This window comes from Euprymna scolopes, chromosome 22 (assembly GCF_053919585.1).
Source record: "Euprymna scolopes isolate OS-2025 chromosome 22, ASM5391958v1, whole genome shotgun sequence".
NCBI classification, from domain to species: domain Eukaryota; kingdom Metazoa; phylum Mollusca; class Cephalopoda; order Sepiida; family Sepiolidae; genus Euprymna; species Euprymna scolopes.
In genome coordinates this window covers 40,921,201-40,937,275 of record NC_136503.1, presented here as the reverse complement: position 1 = coordinate 40,937,275, position 16,075 = coordinate 40,921,201, and the positions used below count along the sequence as shown (strand labels likewise).

At 36.8% G+C, this 16,075-nt stretch overlaps 1 protein-coding gene and 1 pseudogene across 1 annotated transcript in view; one reads left to right on the top strand and one right to left on the bottom strand.

Annotated features, from left to right (window-relative positions):
* Positions 1-845: 845 nt before the first annotated feature.
* Positions 846-16,075, bottom strand: part of LOC145243372 (ETS domain-containing protein Elk-3-like) — a 104,222-nt gene continuing 88,992 nt past the window's right edge. Inside the window, exons 2-3 of the mRNA XM_080106192.1 lie at positions 14,294-14,419; positions 846-2,606 (exon numbers count right to left, since the gene is read on the bottom strand). Of these exons, the coding sequence (XP_079962318.1) occupies positions 1,402-2,606; positions 14,294-14,419 (1,331 nt within the window). The 3' untranslated portion in view covers positions 846-1,401. The remainder of the gene's footprint in view (positions 2,607-14,293; positions 14,420-16,075) is intronic.
* On the top strand, positions 13,291-13,407 carry LOC145244228 (5S ribosomal RNA; annotated as a pseudogene).

Sequence of the window (16,075 nt, the reverse complement as noted above, 5' to 3'; positions counted from 1 at the left end):
AAAACAGCTGCCTGTGGATGAGATGTAATGCATGTATATATATATATATATATATATATATATATATATATATATGAATGTGGTGATAAAAACAAAAAGAATATATCTCAGATAAAATGTTTAGTGTAAAAATGTATTTTTGGTGAATTTGCATGCATGTTTGGATAGGTGATGCCATTATTAAATTGAGCGGGGTTATTTTTTAAATTAATCATCTATAAAGTTGAAAACAAAAAGTACAGAGAAAAATTCCCATTTGGATCTCATTTTTCTCTTTGTGTTTCCTAGTTACCTCTAACCCCAATGATACTTATGAAAAGAAAAAGCGTTTCATTTCACAACGACACTACCTATGCTTACATGTGTGCTTTACCAAAAGCAGCATTGTACATAAAAAAACGAATGCGTATGTATGCCTATGTATATAAGAATTTGTGCATGTGCGTATAAAGAAAAAAAAAACAATACCTAGACATGAAAATAAAACAAGAAAAAAAAAAAAATGAAAACTTCATGTGGAAGCAACTCAATTAAACTGTACGTGGTTTGGAATTTTGGCGGAAGTAACGCCGGATCCAAGGAAGGTGTGATTAGCGGAAAGAAAGCAATACTTTGGCTTTCGTCCAGTTTTTTTCGTTTTTAATGTTCGCCAGCTTTCGGAGTATGAAGCTATCAAATGAAAACCATTGTGTTTGGCAGACCAGCCTCAAAGCCTAATGTTTGAAGAAAAAACAAACAAACAAAAAAAAAAAATTAAAAAAATAAGTTCATTAAGTCCAATCAGCATTTTCCAGCCTCTGTTGTCATGTACAGACACCAAGTCCAAATTATAGTAGGATATATAGTTTTGTTTTTAAAGTTATTTTTTGTACGTCTTGAATTACATTTATTATCTTTTTCCAGTCTTAGTCTGTTTATAAATTGCGGGATATTGGGGTGGGAATTTTGTCTTTAATTTTTTTTTTCTCCGAATATTTCGCCTCATCATCATAATTATAATAATCACATATTTGCCATCACTCACATTTCGACATAGTTTTTTTTCTTTCTATTGTTTTTTTACATCCGATCCCGCGGTTTCTATAGTGGTATATTTTGTTTCGCCATAGTCTTGATGAACAGAACTAAAAAAAAAAAAATGTTCCTTTGTATTATTATTCGGCGAGAAACCCGAGTTATGGGATTATGTCATGAATAAAAATTATAATAGTAACAAAAATAATAAAAAGATCTGTGTTTTCTTTTGGCCCAAATGTTTGTTTGTTTCATTATCTTAATGGTTTGATGAGGTATAAACGAAATAGAGAGAAAAAAAATATTTGTCTAATGTTTTCGTAAGTCTTTCGGTAATGCAAAAGTGTCCATTCCCTCATAGTAATCCAAATTATCCCGCATATAATTTCATAAGACAGGAATCGTCCTTGTTGGCGAAGACACGAGAACTGGAGAAGTGAGGCCCTCCATACTGCCGTAGTTTGAAAGAGTCATTGGCATGGCCAGGTGGCCGCCGGGATAGCTTGGAAATTGGAAGGCGCTTGCGGAGTTGTAACGAGGGCTGAGGGTGGCGATTGGACTTAGAGAACTCCAGAAGTGAAGGAAAGGTGTTCGTTGGCTGACCACTGGAGAAGCCAGGAGTATGGGCGTATGGAGGGTGGAGAAGGAAGATGGTGGCATCTTCAGGGTTGGACTTTGAATAGGGATCGAATTGACAGGAGATAGGGCGGATGAGGATGCCTGCTCCACATGTAGATTAAGCGGGATTGGCTTCGGTCTGGCTGGCGAGACTATCGACGAAGATGAGGAAGATGAAGATGGGCTGCGGCTTTTCCTCCGATGCTCCCGATGTTCCCGGTGGTCTCGATGGTCTATCGATAAACTACTTATTCCGGTTGGGGAACTGCCAGATTGCGTGCGTTCAGAAATGCGTTCTTTGGAAGAAGAAGTCGACGACGGAGAATGAGAAGAGGACGAAGAGGAGACAATGGCGGATGAAGAGGAGGAAGAAGATGACGATGATGACGAAGTGGTGGTGGTGGAGGTAGAAGAAGAAGGCGGCGACGTGCGGTGCTTGCTGCTAGCTGAAAAATCCCACTGGAATTCACACTCCATCTTCACATCGGAATCGTTTACTTCTCTTTTCACTTCGGGTTCGTTCCGACTGGATGCAACAGCTGAGATGGCAGCGCTGCTAAGGCTCGGGCTGTGCCAGACACTTGTGCCACCTCGCGTCTCCACACTAGCTGGTGACACAAAATGCGGAAAAACCCGTTGTCCATATTCCATTGCTAAACTTTCCATTTTTACTTTGAAAGGAATTTTGTTTTCGATCTTTTCTATTTCCGGGAATGAAACGAATTTGTAGACGAACTTTTGACCCATGACCTTCTTGATGATATTCTTATCGTAGTAATAGCGAAGGGCTCGGCTCAGCTTGTCGTAGTTCATATTTGTCTTGTTCTTGCGAAGCCCCCAAAGCTTGGCCACTTCTTCAGCGTTGATTAGCTTGAACTCTCCTTCGTTGTTAGTCCATTGGATTATGTTGCGATGTTGGTGACTTAGTAGCAGTTCCAAAAGAAACTGCCACAGCGTAATATTTGATTCCATTCCTGTAACGAGAACAAAAATAAAAAGATTATTTTTTTCTACATACAACAAAAAAGGGTATGTCTTAAAATCAAAAAAGCAAAAATTTCACTTTTGAGGCTATTTTTTTTTGTTTTTACTTAAGAGATATCGCAGTTATTTCTCTGAACTCTACACAACAGCAATTCGCTCATGCATGAAGTATTGTCGTCACATCTAGGCTGGTGCATCTAACACTAGTCTCACTCTTAGACAGGGTCTAAAATGTCTCAAATCTAATCGGTCCAGCTTCAACTCCTATCTCATGCGATATTGCATCTCTGTGCCTGTCTTATAAATATTTTAACGGAATGTGCTTTGATAAATTCATTGCACTTGTGCCCTACTCAACGTAGTTTTTTTTTTACACGGTGGTCACCACTTATCAAGGCCCGGAAGCCCCTCATGGATAAGGGTTATTGCAAGTATATATTCCCAGCCAATGAGAAGCAGCAAAATCCCACACTTTCACTGTTGAGGTTTCTAGATGCCGGAAAACCTGTAACGTTGCAGGCACAAATGAAAAAAAAAAAAAAAAAGGAAATATATAAGAAATCCGGGTTGCCATTTTTTCCTTTTAAACACAATACGTTTATTTCCGCTGCTCTTCCGTTTTTATACCAGCTTAAAAATCTCTCGCTGCCACATGTCCATTTTACCTGGTAAGCGTTTCTTTTTCTTTCGACCAAACGCTGTCCACAGCCAGTCCATTCTTGCCTGCACTTTACACGTCTATCTCCTTCGGCACCCACTTTGTTTCTCCGACCACGTGGTGTTCTTTTTTTCTTTCTTCTGACGCAAGCCCGAGCACACTTGCCCATTTTCACCCCCGTTCAAACGCTGCTGCTGCTAATACAATCGCTTGCCATCCATTTTTCGGCTGCTGATATCTTCATACACGTTCATATACCCGCCGTTACAGTAATAGTTTCTTCACTCAACAACTAGACTTTAAAATTCCTTCTCCGTTTCTTGCTTTCTTGGTTGTACTTACATGCAGAAATTTAAATGTAATGCAAACAGCTATACCGCTGCTCGACTCCCCATATAGACCCCCTGTAGATATGGTCACAATTAGAAGCTGCCCACATCCAAGTGGCAATATGCATTGTTTGGGGTGAAAAAGAGTAGAACAAGTGAAGTATCCATGGTCCCCTGTGAGTGCACAGTGAACGAGGCATAAAAAATGACTAAGTGCAGCATCGCCCCCCCCCCCAACACACTCATTTAGACAGGGGACATAAAATCCTAGTGAAAATGAACAAACGGTGCAGTTGTATGCCTTAATATATGTAAATTTGAGTTCTGCACAATGCAAAAAAAAAAAAAAAAAAAAAAAAAAAAAAAAGAAATGACTAAGTCCATTATTTGCCCCCACCCTCGTTTAGCCCCAAAAGTCCCTAAGGCCTTAACATATTTAAATCTGAGTTCATCATCATGCAAAACTGTTAAACAGACATACACAGAAAAATTTTGACAAATATGGTAAAATAGTCCCCAAAATGGAGTGTTTTTATTAGCCCTAAAAGAGCCCCTGGGACACACCCAAGAGTTATCACAAAGTATAGACAAACAAAATTATATAGAAATCAGTTTTCAGAAAGTTTTATAAAAACCCAAGGCATCAATTTCTTTTACTAAGCACAAAAGTATCAATTTAGGTCATTTTAATCTGAAAGGCACTGCTGGTGTGTGTGTTGGGGGGGGGGCAACCGGAGTACTCCTGGAAAATCCGTTCTGTTACTATTTTACTCATATCATGTTGTTGCAAAATTTCAAAAAATTCCAAGGCGTAGTTATTGAGAAAAGTGCGAATAGACGAACGGATGGACAGACAAAGGTGAATTGACAGGTCCCTCCTCTTCTTGTCAGGGGACCAAAAATCATCGTCGTCATATTCAGTTTAACATTCTTTAATATATTAAATTTGTTAGTAGGCATGTTCAGAAATTGACTCACAAACTAACCTATATCTGGCCAGGTCTATATTTATCCGCCTTCCCCTAAAGCCCATTTTTATCACATTCTCATGTTTTTCTTGGCTTTCTCTTGTAAACTAGACCTGCTACTATAACGTTTCTACGTCTACTAACCCAAGAACTCTTATTCTTTCTTTCAAATTTGCTAGGTCATTGAAGTCTCCTTTTCTGCACACATTTCCTTATGAATTCTAGATTTAATCTTCCTTTGAGTCAATCAGAACAAAATCTGTATTTAAGGCTCATGTTATGCATCGATTATATCATTCTCATATTTTTTTCTTCATGCAACACATACCCTCAACCCTCACTAGCCAGTTTTCACTTCCATACATCGCACTGCATACACGTGTCTGCTAAAATATTCTTTTAGTCGACATTGGTAACGCTCTGTTAGTTAGTAATGACAAAAGTTCTCTGAACTTAGTCCATCTACTCTTAACTCTTGTAGTGACATTAGCACTTGCTTCACCCTGTGCTCCAATAGTATTACTAAAGCAAAAAAACAAAAACAAAACTTCTTGGACAACCTCAATAGTTTTGTCAGCTGGGACTAACTTTCATCTCTGACCTGAAATGGAAGACTTTCATCAAATATGTTGCCAATGTTACTGGAAAAATTATTTCATATCGTTCCAGAAGGTATCTTACTCGGAGCATCCTACTCTCTCATGGCAAAGTTGAAAAGTAGCTTCGAAACCTAGCAGACAATGTCGTTTTGTTCTCCCTGCAACTTCTTTCCCATCGAAGACACGTTGCGAGCCTGTCTCTGCTCTACCGTTATTTTCATGGCAAGTGCTCCTCAGAGCTTTCGCCAAACTTTCATAAAAACACTCGTCAAGCTACAACCACTACCAACAATTTCCCCTACTCTCTATCAGTGGCTAAGTCTAAACGCAAATTCCATGAACAAAGCTGGTTTCCTGGAACTGTTCCACTGGCCTGCTTCCCAGCTGACTACAACATGGTTATCTTCAAATCTAATGTAAAGAAGTTCTTGATGTTTCGTCCCCTTAAATAGTCAAATTCCCACCAAAAACTATCATCGAACTGTTGTCTCACTGACCATCTTACACTCGTTAACCCTTATCCTCGAGTGGCCTCAAGGTCTTGATAAGTGATGATCAATATATGACAAAAAGTTTATATTTCAAATTTCAAAATGTCCATCTTACTGTTTATTTCTTTTAGCGTGTTAAAATGTTCAATTCTTCACAGCACCTATTTCGTAGTGCAGAATTTTTCATGTAATTATTTTGTCAATTTGGGAATTTAATCTGCCTTTACTCAGAAGAATAGGAACTTATTAAGTTTAAAAGAAAATAAAGAAACATGGTCGTGATTACAAAATTCGAAAATCGGAAGAATAGTTGCAATTCGGTTTTGTTTTAAATACGTCATCTTTGAATTCTAATGCAGAGTCACCAACGCCATACCAACGTATTAACATAATTACGACAATATGATCGTACTAACATAAAAACGTTTTCTATAATGCTTTATTAATTTATTATTTACTACGTCGGCACACACAACGCCGAGTCAAACAGAAAATCGAGTACACTCAACATCGTCTTACCGTCAACGCTTACCCTGTGAACTCGGAGTATGGGAAATTCCCATATGCACAAAAAAAAATCACTAAAAAACAAAAATACCTTTACTAAGGGTAAGGATAATGAGTAAACGTTGGATAAAATGATAGTTAAAATTATTATGATCTTGCCAGGATTCGAACCTGAAATCTTCTGATCCGTAGTCAGACGCGTTATCCATTGCACCACAAGTCCTGTCCGTATGCCGAAAGATGTTACCGCGACTGTATACAGACGGTGTTACATTCCGTGGACATAAGCAGGTAACTTTTTCGATAATTGCACGAAACAGCCACAAAACCCTTATTTCTGTCTTTTTGTGTGACTGAGTTGTCCGTTACGAACCATATATAGATAGGGACAATCTAGGGACTCACACCTTTCAGGGAAAAAAGAATTTTTCAATTCGGTGCATCTGTTTGAAAGTTTTATTGGTATATATACACACACGCATAAATAAACAGAATTTTACTAATAATATAGATAAATGGATTATATATATACAATACTGACAATAGTAAAATCCAGAATGGGTGTATTCAGGTTTATTTTATACGAAACTGATTTTTAAATTTATTGAATTTGTATCCAGAAATTTTAGTTGTTAAGTTAGATTTAAACTTTGCTCAACCTTATAACATTGATAAATATTTTTATTATGCATATTTTTACGTTTAAATAAACTTCTATTTAGCATTGCTAGAAAGTAACGCTGACTGTTGGTGGTCTGCGACTGATCTCATATATTAGTTTTTCGAATGCAGGCGAAGCGGAAGAATTGTCAACAGATGGATGAAATGCATCAGAAACTTCGACAATAACACCCAGCTTGACAGTAAATATGGCGGATGAGGATGCCTGCTCATGTAGGTTTAGCAGGATTGGCTTCGGCCTGGCTGGCGAGACTATCGACGAAGATGAGGAAGATGAAGATGGGCTGATCAACAGAAAAGGTCCAGTTCTCCTCCATGTCAATGCCTGAGCAGACGTTGTAAAGGTTGAACGAATTGGGTTAGGAAACTGTCTCATACACCATACTCTCCAGACCTCTCACCTACCGACTTCCGATTTTTTTCAAGCATCTCGACAACTTTCTGCGTAAGAAATGCTTCAAAAACCTAAGCGATATCAAAAACGCTTTCAGCAACTTCATTTCGACCAGAACGCAAGATTTGTTACGTTGATGGCATAAATACACCTGTTTTGCGTTGGCAAAAGTTGATTCTTATGGCGATTATTTCGACAGATAAATTTGTATTTGAACCGAGATATATTCATCTGAATTTAAAAGTTAAAAACCGCAAGAACTTTCTTGGCAACCTGAGACACACACACATTTTTTTATTACCGTTTTATCTGTTTGGTTGCATATGTTTCTGATGTTGGACCGTGTTTACGATCTAATAGCCTCGTCAGACCTTACAGAAATTCTGTAAGGTCTGACGAGGTCGTAAACACGGTCCAACATATGTAACCAAACAGATAAAACAAACGAAACATATGTAACCAAACAGACAAAACGGTAATAAAAAAATAAAACACATATTTGCTCTGCAATAGTATTGAGCACTCTCTTCAGGTTTTTACTAATTACCAGTTTTACCAAATATATATATAATATGGTAACAGTATGAAAAAAAAACCCAACTTCTTTTATATTTAATATTTAGTTTCGGCTCAGAAGAAATCGCGCGCACTATACAAGTTCGAATTCAAACCCTGAGCCAGTTAAAAACCAATTCTCACAACTATCTGCATATAACTATGCACATAATTTATGACTAATTAATGGAGTAAATGATAGCAATGTTAACATTCAAATAAGATTAACATGTTTCATATTTCAGATATTTAAACTATGTTAGGGAAACGCGATATAGTTTAATTTACCGACAGAAATCATCAAATCTCTATCATAGTGTGTAATATATATATCTCACATACACATCATGATTACTATTTATTGACAGAAGTTTGCAATCTCTTCAATTAGTTGTTTTGGGGCGGTATACACGCAAGTGGCTCTTTAAACCAGCTTCCGTCTTACATGAATATAATATGTGGCACAAAAACTTTCCTTTTAGTAAGAGTGCTTGTAAATTAGCATCTTTTTTTTCAATTGCTCATGTTTTTTTGTTGTTTTTTACTGGGGATTGGGAATCCTACTGAATGCCAGACGTTTACTCACTATTTCATAAACACAAACTGAGATATCCTTTTTAGTTTCTAACTGTCTATTAAAGTACAATTGTTTGTATCTGTTACACATCGTTCACGGGATATATTCGCCAGATGTTTTTTTTTTAATTCTTTTCATGAGGCCTGTTGACCATAAAATTACTGAAATGATAGAAATCTTTCCAAGATTCCAGTTTCTACACTTTTCTTTAGCTCAGGATTTTTAAAAAATAATTTTCTTATATGTTGTTATTACTGGAGCATCCGCTAGATGCCAAACATTTATCCACTATTTCCGCAGCTTCATCCGAGAAACCTTTATAAGATTCTAGCGGTACATTTCAGAACAACTATTTGTATCTCTTATATATGGTTCACCTGGTATATCGCCAAAGCTTACAATTCTACGCCGAATGGCTCACATTCTTTACTTCTGTGGCATGATCTGCATTTGTGATTGCTGAGACCACTCATTTTCTTAAATGACTTGGTCAGCAAGCCTTGATCTATATACATATATATATATGTACACGTATATATGTATGTATATGTGCGTGCATGTGTACACACAATATATATATACACACATACATATACATGCACACACATATATATATATATATATGCACACAAATATATACATACACACATGCATAAATATATGTAATTTTCACACGAAACATTCTTCTACCGCCTATTTTCACAGGGTGCTTTTGTCCTAACTGTCAGATTTCACAAGAAACTTTTTCATCTGTCATCTGCTTTCACACTGCAAAATTCCTGTCAGAGGGAGAGAGAAAGAGAGAGAAAGAGAGATAAAGAGATAAAGAGAAAAAAGAGAAAAAAGAGATAAAGAGAGATAAAGACAGAAAAAGAGAAAAAGAGAAAAAGAGAGGAAGAGGGAGATAAAGAGAGAGGAAGAGAAAGAGGGAGATAAAGAGAGAGGAAGAGAAAGAGGGAGATAAAGAGAGAGGAAGAGAAAGAGGGAGATAAAGTGGAAGAGAAAGAGGGAGATAAAGTGGAAGAGAAAGAGGGAGATAAAGTGGAAGAGAAAGAGGGAGATAAAGTGGAAGAGAAAGAGGGAGATAAAGTGGAAGAGAAAGAGGGAGATAAAGTGGAAGAGAAAGAGGGAGATAAAGTGGAAGAGAAAGAGGGAGATAAAGTGGAAGAGAAAGAGGGAGATAAAGTGGAAGAGAAAGAGGGAGATAAAGTGGAAGAGAAAGAGGGAGATAAAGTGGAAGAGAAAGAGGGAGATAAAGTGGAAGAGAAAGAGAGAGATAAAGAGGGAGATAAAGAGGGAGATAAAGAGAGAGGAAGAGAGAGATAAAGAGTGAGGAAGAGAGAGATAAAGAGTGAGGAAGAGAGAGATAAAGAGTGAGGAAGAGAGAGATAAAGAGAGAGAGAGAATGAAAGAAGGGGAGAAGGAAAGAGAGAGAAAGAGAAGGAAAATGAGAGAGAGAGAGAGTGTGAGAGAGAGAAACGAGAGAGAGAGAGTGGTGTGTATGAAAAGAAAAAGAGAAAGGGGGGGTATTGTAGTATGCGTTCGAGAGAAAAAGGGTGAGAATGTGAGAACGAGGAAGAAAAAACAGAGAGAGACAATATGTGCGTCAGTAAGAGAGAGCGAGAGTATAAGGGGGAGAGGTATGCATGTGTGGTGGAAAAAGAGGTGTGTTAGAAAAAGGGAGAGCGAGATGTGTGATGAAAAGGGAGACCTGTATCACACACAAAAAGAGTTCCGCGCGCTCGAGCGAGAGAGACTTGTGCTTGTTAAATTTTGTTTGTAAGAGAGCGTGTGTGCATAAATAGTGAAACCACTTGTCAGCCAACCGAACGTCATAGTCAGGATTAACTAATTACGTAAGCAACGTACATAACATCCGCCATAAGCACGTCTCGTATTTTACTATGAGATTCTTGCATAGGATTAAGCAAATACGCACATAAAAATGCTGTTCAGCTTACTGATTTTCTCACATAGTTTTCTCTTTTTACAACCGATTTTTTTTTCTGGCACGTTTCAACGATGGACGGAATATCTTAACCGATTAGACAACAGCATACTCACCATTCTTGCCTACTAAAAATGTCAATTTATGCGGCAGAATTAATTTAAATATATTGGCTTTATTCAAACCGGGGAGTAACCCAGTGGTAACAAAGGCCGAGTGGGGGCGGAGGGACAATAAAAAGGTGTACTTTGGTTGATCACTAGAAAAGATAAAGGAAATAAGACGTAAAACAATGACATCTTCAGTGTCGGACAGGACGGACGAGGTTGCTTGCTCGTGCATTGTATACAACGGAGATACAGAACACGCAAGCCTCGAATGGTGTTCATATGGCCCCCAGACAGCATTTTTTTTTGTGCCACTAATATTTTCTTCAAATTTTAATGAATTTGTCTCAAGTTCCCCTTTATACTTTTCTATTAGCAAACTTTTGTCTGAAGACATTAAGTTTAAGTGAGCAGTCGATCACATTTGAGTTGAACAACGTCTGTACTAGTTCCCCCCTGAGAAGCTAAGAGCACTACCCCATAACTAAATAAGAAAATACTCTCCATCATTTGTAAAGATTCTATACTTCACCATCGGAGTTAGGCACATCCTCGTTCTTAATAACCCCAGTGACCTCGCCTGCTGCAACCACTTCTCTCTCATGACGTCATGATTCGTTTATGTCTTCGAGTTTCACACCAGCGATATACATGATTCTTTTCTTTTCATACAGGATTCCAGAATTCTGTAGTCATTTGAAAAAGTCTGCAGATTTCAAAGTAATAAATCTGTAATAACATCGTTCTATGGAAGTCTGGTGTGCATCTTAACGACAGAGTTAGTCCTCAATCCTATTTAGGCTGAAGGTGCCCAAACTGGACTCACCCTTGCATTGTTTCAGCCTATAACGGTATTGTTTCATAGGGGACATTCATATTGGAGAGAGGACACATTACTTAGAACGGGGTTATACAAAGTTCATATAAAATGATTACACACATTACCTTTTGCTGTTGAATGATGACACGACACAGTTTTACAAAAACATGATAACTTCTTTATTATCAGTTCGACCGGTCGAATGATGATGGCGTCAATGAATTCAAAGTCGTACTACATGATTAAACCGTTCTCCCTTCGCTTCTAAAGGGACCCTCTTCTGATCATGTCAGCTCTGTCCGACCGACTCTGCTGGTTGTTCGATCCGGACTCGTCTGGCCCTGATCTTCGACTGACTAGCTCCTATATTGAGAATTCATTTTTGCTATGACGTCAGATGTGTGGTCTCAAAACGTGATCGACTCACGTGGCTTAAACATATATTTCCAAAACACACTTCTGAAACAAATAATTCTCACTAACCTATTTTTCAACGTAACTTATTTTTCAATATGTTTTTAAATTGTATTGTTCATTATTTTTTTTAGCTGATCTTTTTAATTCACTTTCCATAAAAGAATGCACAATTAAATTCTTTATACAATACAAACATCTCTAAACTATTTTATATGAAAATTAACCATGCGAAAAATTCCATTTTCTGAATCTATTTCTGAACCTTGCTAACAAAGTTCGAATCTCGGTCTATCCTAATCTCATTTTCCACTTATCCAAAGTCTTACAGGAAAAGGGGACAGCCCTTTTTCCTGTAACAGTATGGCCGTATTAAACGAAACCCTAGTTTGAATAAACAGATATACACACATAACAATCAATGGGAAAGGTAAATCGCGGACAACTTTGAATGACTCAGTCAATGATGACCTCAAACAATTACACATTCAAACCAACAAATGATAGAGTTTTATGAAGAACGTCTCATCACGACGTCATAGCCAACGTGCAAACCACATCTAATGTGATATGAAACGCATTTAACGATAACAAGGAAGAACATGCCAGTTCCTTCATCAAACTATATCAGAAACTTGACTGATTTATCATATAATCACTCACACATACATTGACAATGAGCAAAGTGTAGTATCGGTTCTGTCCTTGATCAGTAAAAGGAAGAAAGCCTTCTAGAGGGAGGCAATTTTTTATTATTTTCCTTCCAATCCAGAGAACTCGATTTTCCCCACATTCAAAACTGACCTTCAGTCTAATTCTGCCCTTGTGTGTGTGAGTGAGTGAGTGAGTGAGTGAGTGAGTGAGTGAGAGAGAGAGAGAGAGAGAGAGAGAGAGAGAGAGAGAGAGAGAGAGGGTGGGGGCGAACAAATAAATGAATAAACTTACACATGCATTGATTATTTGAAAAAGGATCAATTTGAAAGCAAAGAAGTTCTAAATATGTTTTCATTCTCTCACTAGCAGGAAGACCCGGAGTTGCCTGAGATTGAATAGGAACCGATGTTCTCTTGTTTCAAATCCATAATAACATATTACCTTTTTACTCATATATTTTACAAAAATCAATCTTTGAAGTGGGCTCAAATTATGGAATATGTATTGATTGGTTTTGAAAGGTTGTAAATACAATAATATTTATTGAAATGATTGTCATTGAATTTATCGTCTTTGGCCACCATGAGAACCTCGATTAGTATCAGAATTATACATATTCAAAGTTAGTTGAACCGTATGCTTTGTGTGATATCGAACAAAGGACCAACTTAAGCCATGTATAACTGAACACTTGTACAGAAATGTGCAAATCTTACGTATATCATAACAGTGCGCTTTCTAAACCCGATGAATACTATAGCGGTGCTCTTTCAATAAACTATCCCGGCTGTAGTTTTTATTTATTTTGTAAATTAATTAAAAAAAAAAAGGTAGCTGCCCGATGTTCCACTTCTATTTTAGCTTTAATATTCCAATTTGGTAAACTGTAATGAAGTCTGATAAAATCTGCATAGGCATTGGTTTGTTTGAACACACATCAACTTGCAATGAGTATTCACCTTCTTGTGAAGAGCGTACAGCATAATCACGTTGACACACCGGTTCTCGTCAGATCACCGAAGTTAAGCAACGTTGAGCCTGGCTAATACCAGATGGGTGACCATTTGGGAATTTTAGGCGCTGTATGTGCTCTCCGTTTATCTCAGCATTGTTTCCAGTCGTCTTGTACCTCAACTTGCCATTGGTATGCAACAATGTTGACTCAGGAGAGGCGTGGTTGGGGATTGCGCAACTCTTGCCACACAAATTTCACGCGCAGGCACCCTTACAGTGAGTATCCATAGTCTGTCAAGACTGAAGGAAGCCTTACTTACTGTGAAGAGCGTAATCTCCTCCTATCTGATTTTGACTTTAAGCTGATGTTCAAAGTGCAAAATCAGATTGTAATCAGAAAGCGACTCAGCGTCATTCTATATATTTAAATATGAGGTCCATATTACAATTCTAGCTACAGTTAAGATTGTGAGAAACGCCATTCATTTCTCTCTAGGCTAGAGAGACATCATATTGTACACTACAAATGTTACATCGAAGGGAACCAACTGCTTCAAAATCATGCGAGCCATCACCTTCTTGACATATTTCCATGCAGCTTGCTGGAATTGAATCTGCACAGCTCAGACAAAAAGGGCTTAAACTAGTTTTAGCTTTGAAGAGTTTATCAATAAGGATCAATAACTCAGAGTTACCGAGATGACTACCAATTTGCTATTTTTTCGAGTGGGGAGGAGTAGAGATAAAATAAAATGGAGTGAGCATTTTGGAGGTTCTCTTACTTAAAATTAGGAAAAACATGGGAGGCAGAATTCATCTGTGCGATTAACTTTTGACTTTACCAACTGGGATGAGGTCTGAGAAGACCTCAGGTCGGAATGCACCATGTCTCGGCAGGGAACACGTACTCAAACTTGTCTTAAAAGATATGTTATGGTTTGAACATTTTTCGATGAAATTAAAATAGAATAAATAGTTCTAGTGGGTACGTTCGATGAAGACTAAATTGTGTAGTCCATACCTTTGTTTTTGGCGTGGGCCGCCTGGTTGCACAGCCTTTTAGTAAAATGTTCCCCAACTAAAGCATCTGAATATCGACTGCAGGATGTGTCCGAAAGGGCAGGTGACGAGGAACACTTCACCGCGCCTGAAAGTAGAGTAAAAAAAGAAGATAAATTGAAGTCATCCAGATGAAGAGCCACTTTCTAAATGGAACTGAAATAGACGCAATGTACATCCGTTAAATATGATTTACACGTTTATCGGTTGGTCATTATTTCAAAAATCATGGTCAGCTTCTAAGAGGTACATTTCTCTATATTTATATCCTTGTGTACAACTGAGAATAAATTTAAAGAATTCGGGTGCAAAAAATAAAAAATAATAAAAATTATACACCATATCTTATTTAATTTTCGTCGTGGTCCACATGGTAAATGAAATGCACACTTTTGAATAACTGTTTTAATCAATTTTTTTTTTCGGTAATCGAAATGAATACAAAAACTTTCAAGTATCACACCTATATGATCATTAAAAACGGTTTGCTTAAATGAAGAATACAATATAGTAATTTGAAACAAAATTTTATATATATATATATATATATATATGTGTGTGTGTGTGTGTGTGTGTGTCAGAATTTATTGGTATATGAACGGTTACCGTATTATCAATAAACCCAATAAAATTCGAGATACTATAAATAAGATTATATATATATATATATATATATATATATATATATATATATATACTAGCATTTCAGCCCGACGTTGCCCGGGTGTTTGGAGGTGTATGCTTCAAAAAAAAATTAAAAAACAAAAACGGTCAATTTTTTTCAATTTGATCCCTATTATGACCCCTTAAAATTTATTTTGGGGCTCAAATCGAGTTATTAAGTTAGATCCGTGTCCAAGGAACCTATATCTGAAATTTCAAGTGTTTAGACCCAAAATTGTTAGAGGAGTTTGGTAAAGTTCTCAAAGGTCAAATCGTTGAACTTTGACCCCTTAACAGCGAAATTTCTGGCCGAAAACCGATCACATCGATTTTCTCAAATCTCAGTACCCGATATATCAAATTTCGAGTCTGGACTAAAAATTGACAGAATTATTGCGTAGGGAAATGTACACGAACAGACAGATACACAGACACAGACACGTTCACTTAATATATATATATATATATATATATATATATATATATATATATATATATATATATAGATAGATAGATAGATAGATAGATAGGTAGGTAGGTAGGTAGGTAGGTAGAGAGAGAGGCGGAAAATGTATATAACCGCTCTTTGCATACCTACTTTTTAAACAGTTCATACTAAATTAATGTTTTAGTGTTGTTCATTATAAACCATATTATCTTATTTCCCTCGTCATATAGATATACACATGCACATATACACACACACATATATACACACACAAAAATACATACATATATATAAACAATATTCAACAGGTTTTTGATATTAATAGTCCTTAAATTTATTTAATAAAAGAAACAAATTTATAAATTTGTATCAATATTACCAAAATGTTAATATTTACCGATTATATGAATGAATGCAAAAGTTTTGTAGAGTTAACATATTTATGAATGACATTTTTAATTATTTAAAAGATTTCAAGTAGCGAACTTTAGCCAATTAATGTTAAATAGCATCCATACTGTTTATAATACTGCAGGAGTTATCATGTTTATATAACTGTACTAGCAGGAAGAACCAATGTTCTCTGGGAGTTAATGAAGAGCATTATATCCTTTTTGATGAAGAACAGTATAA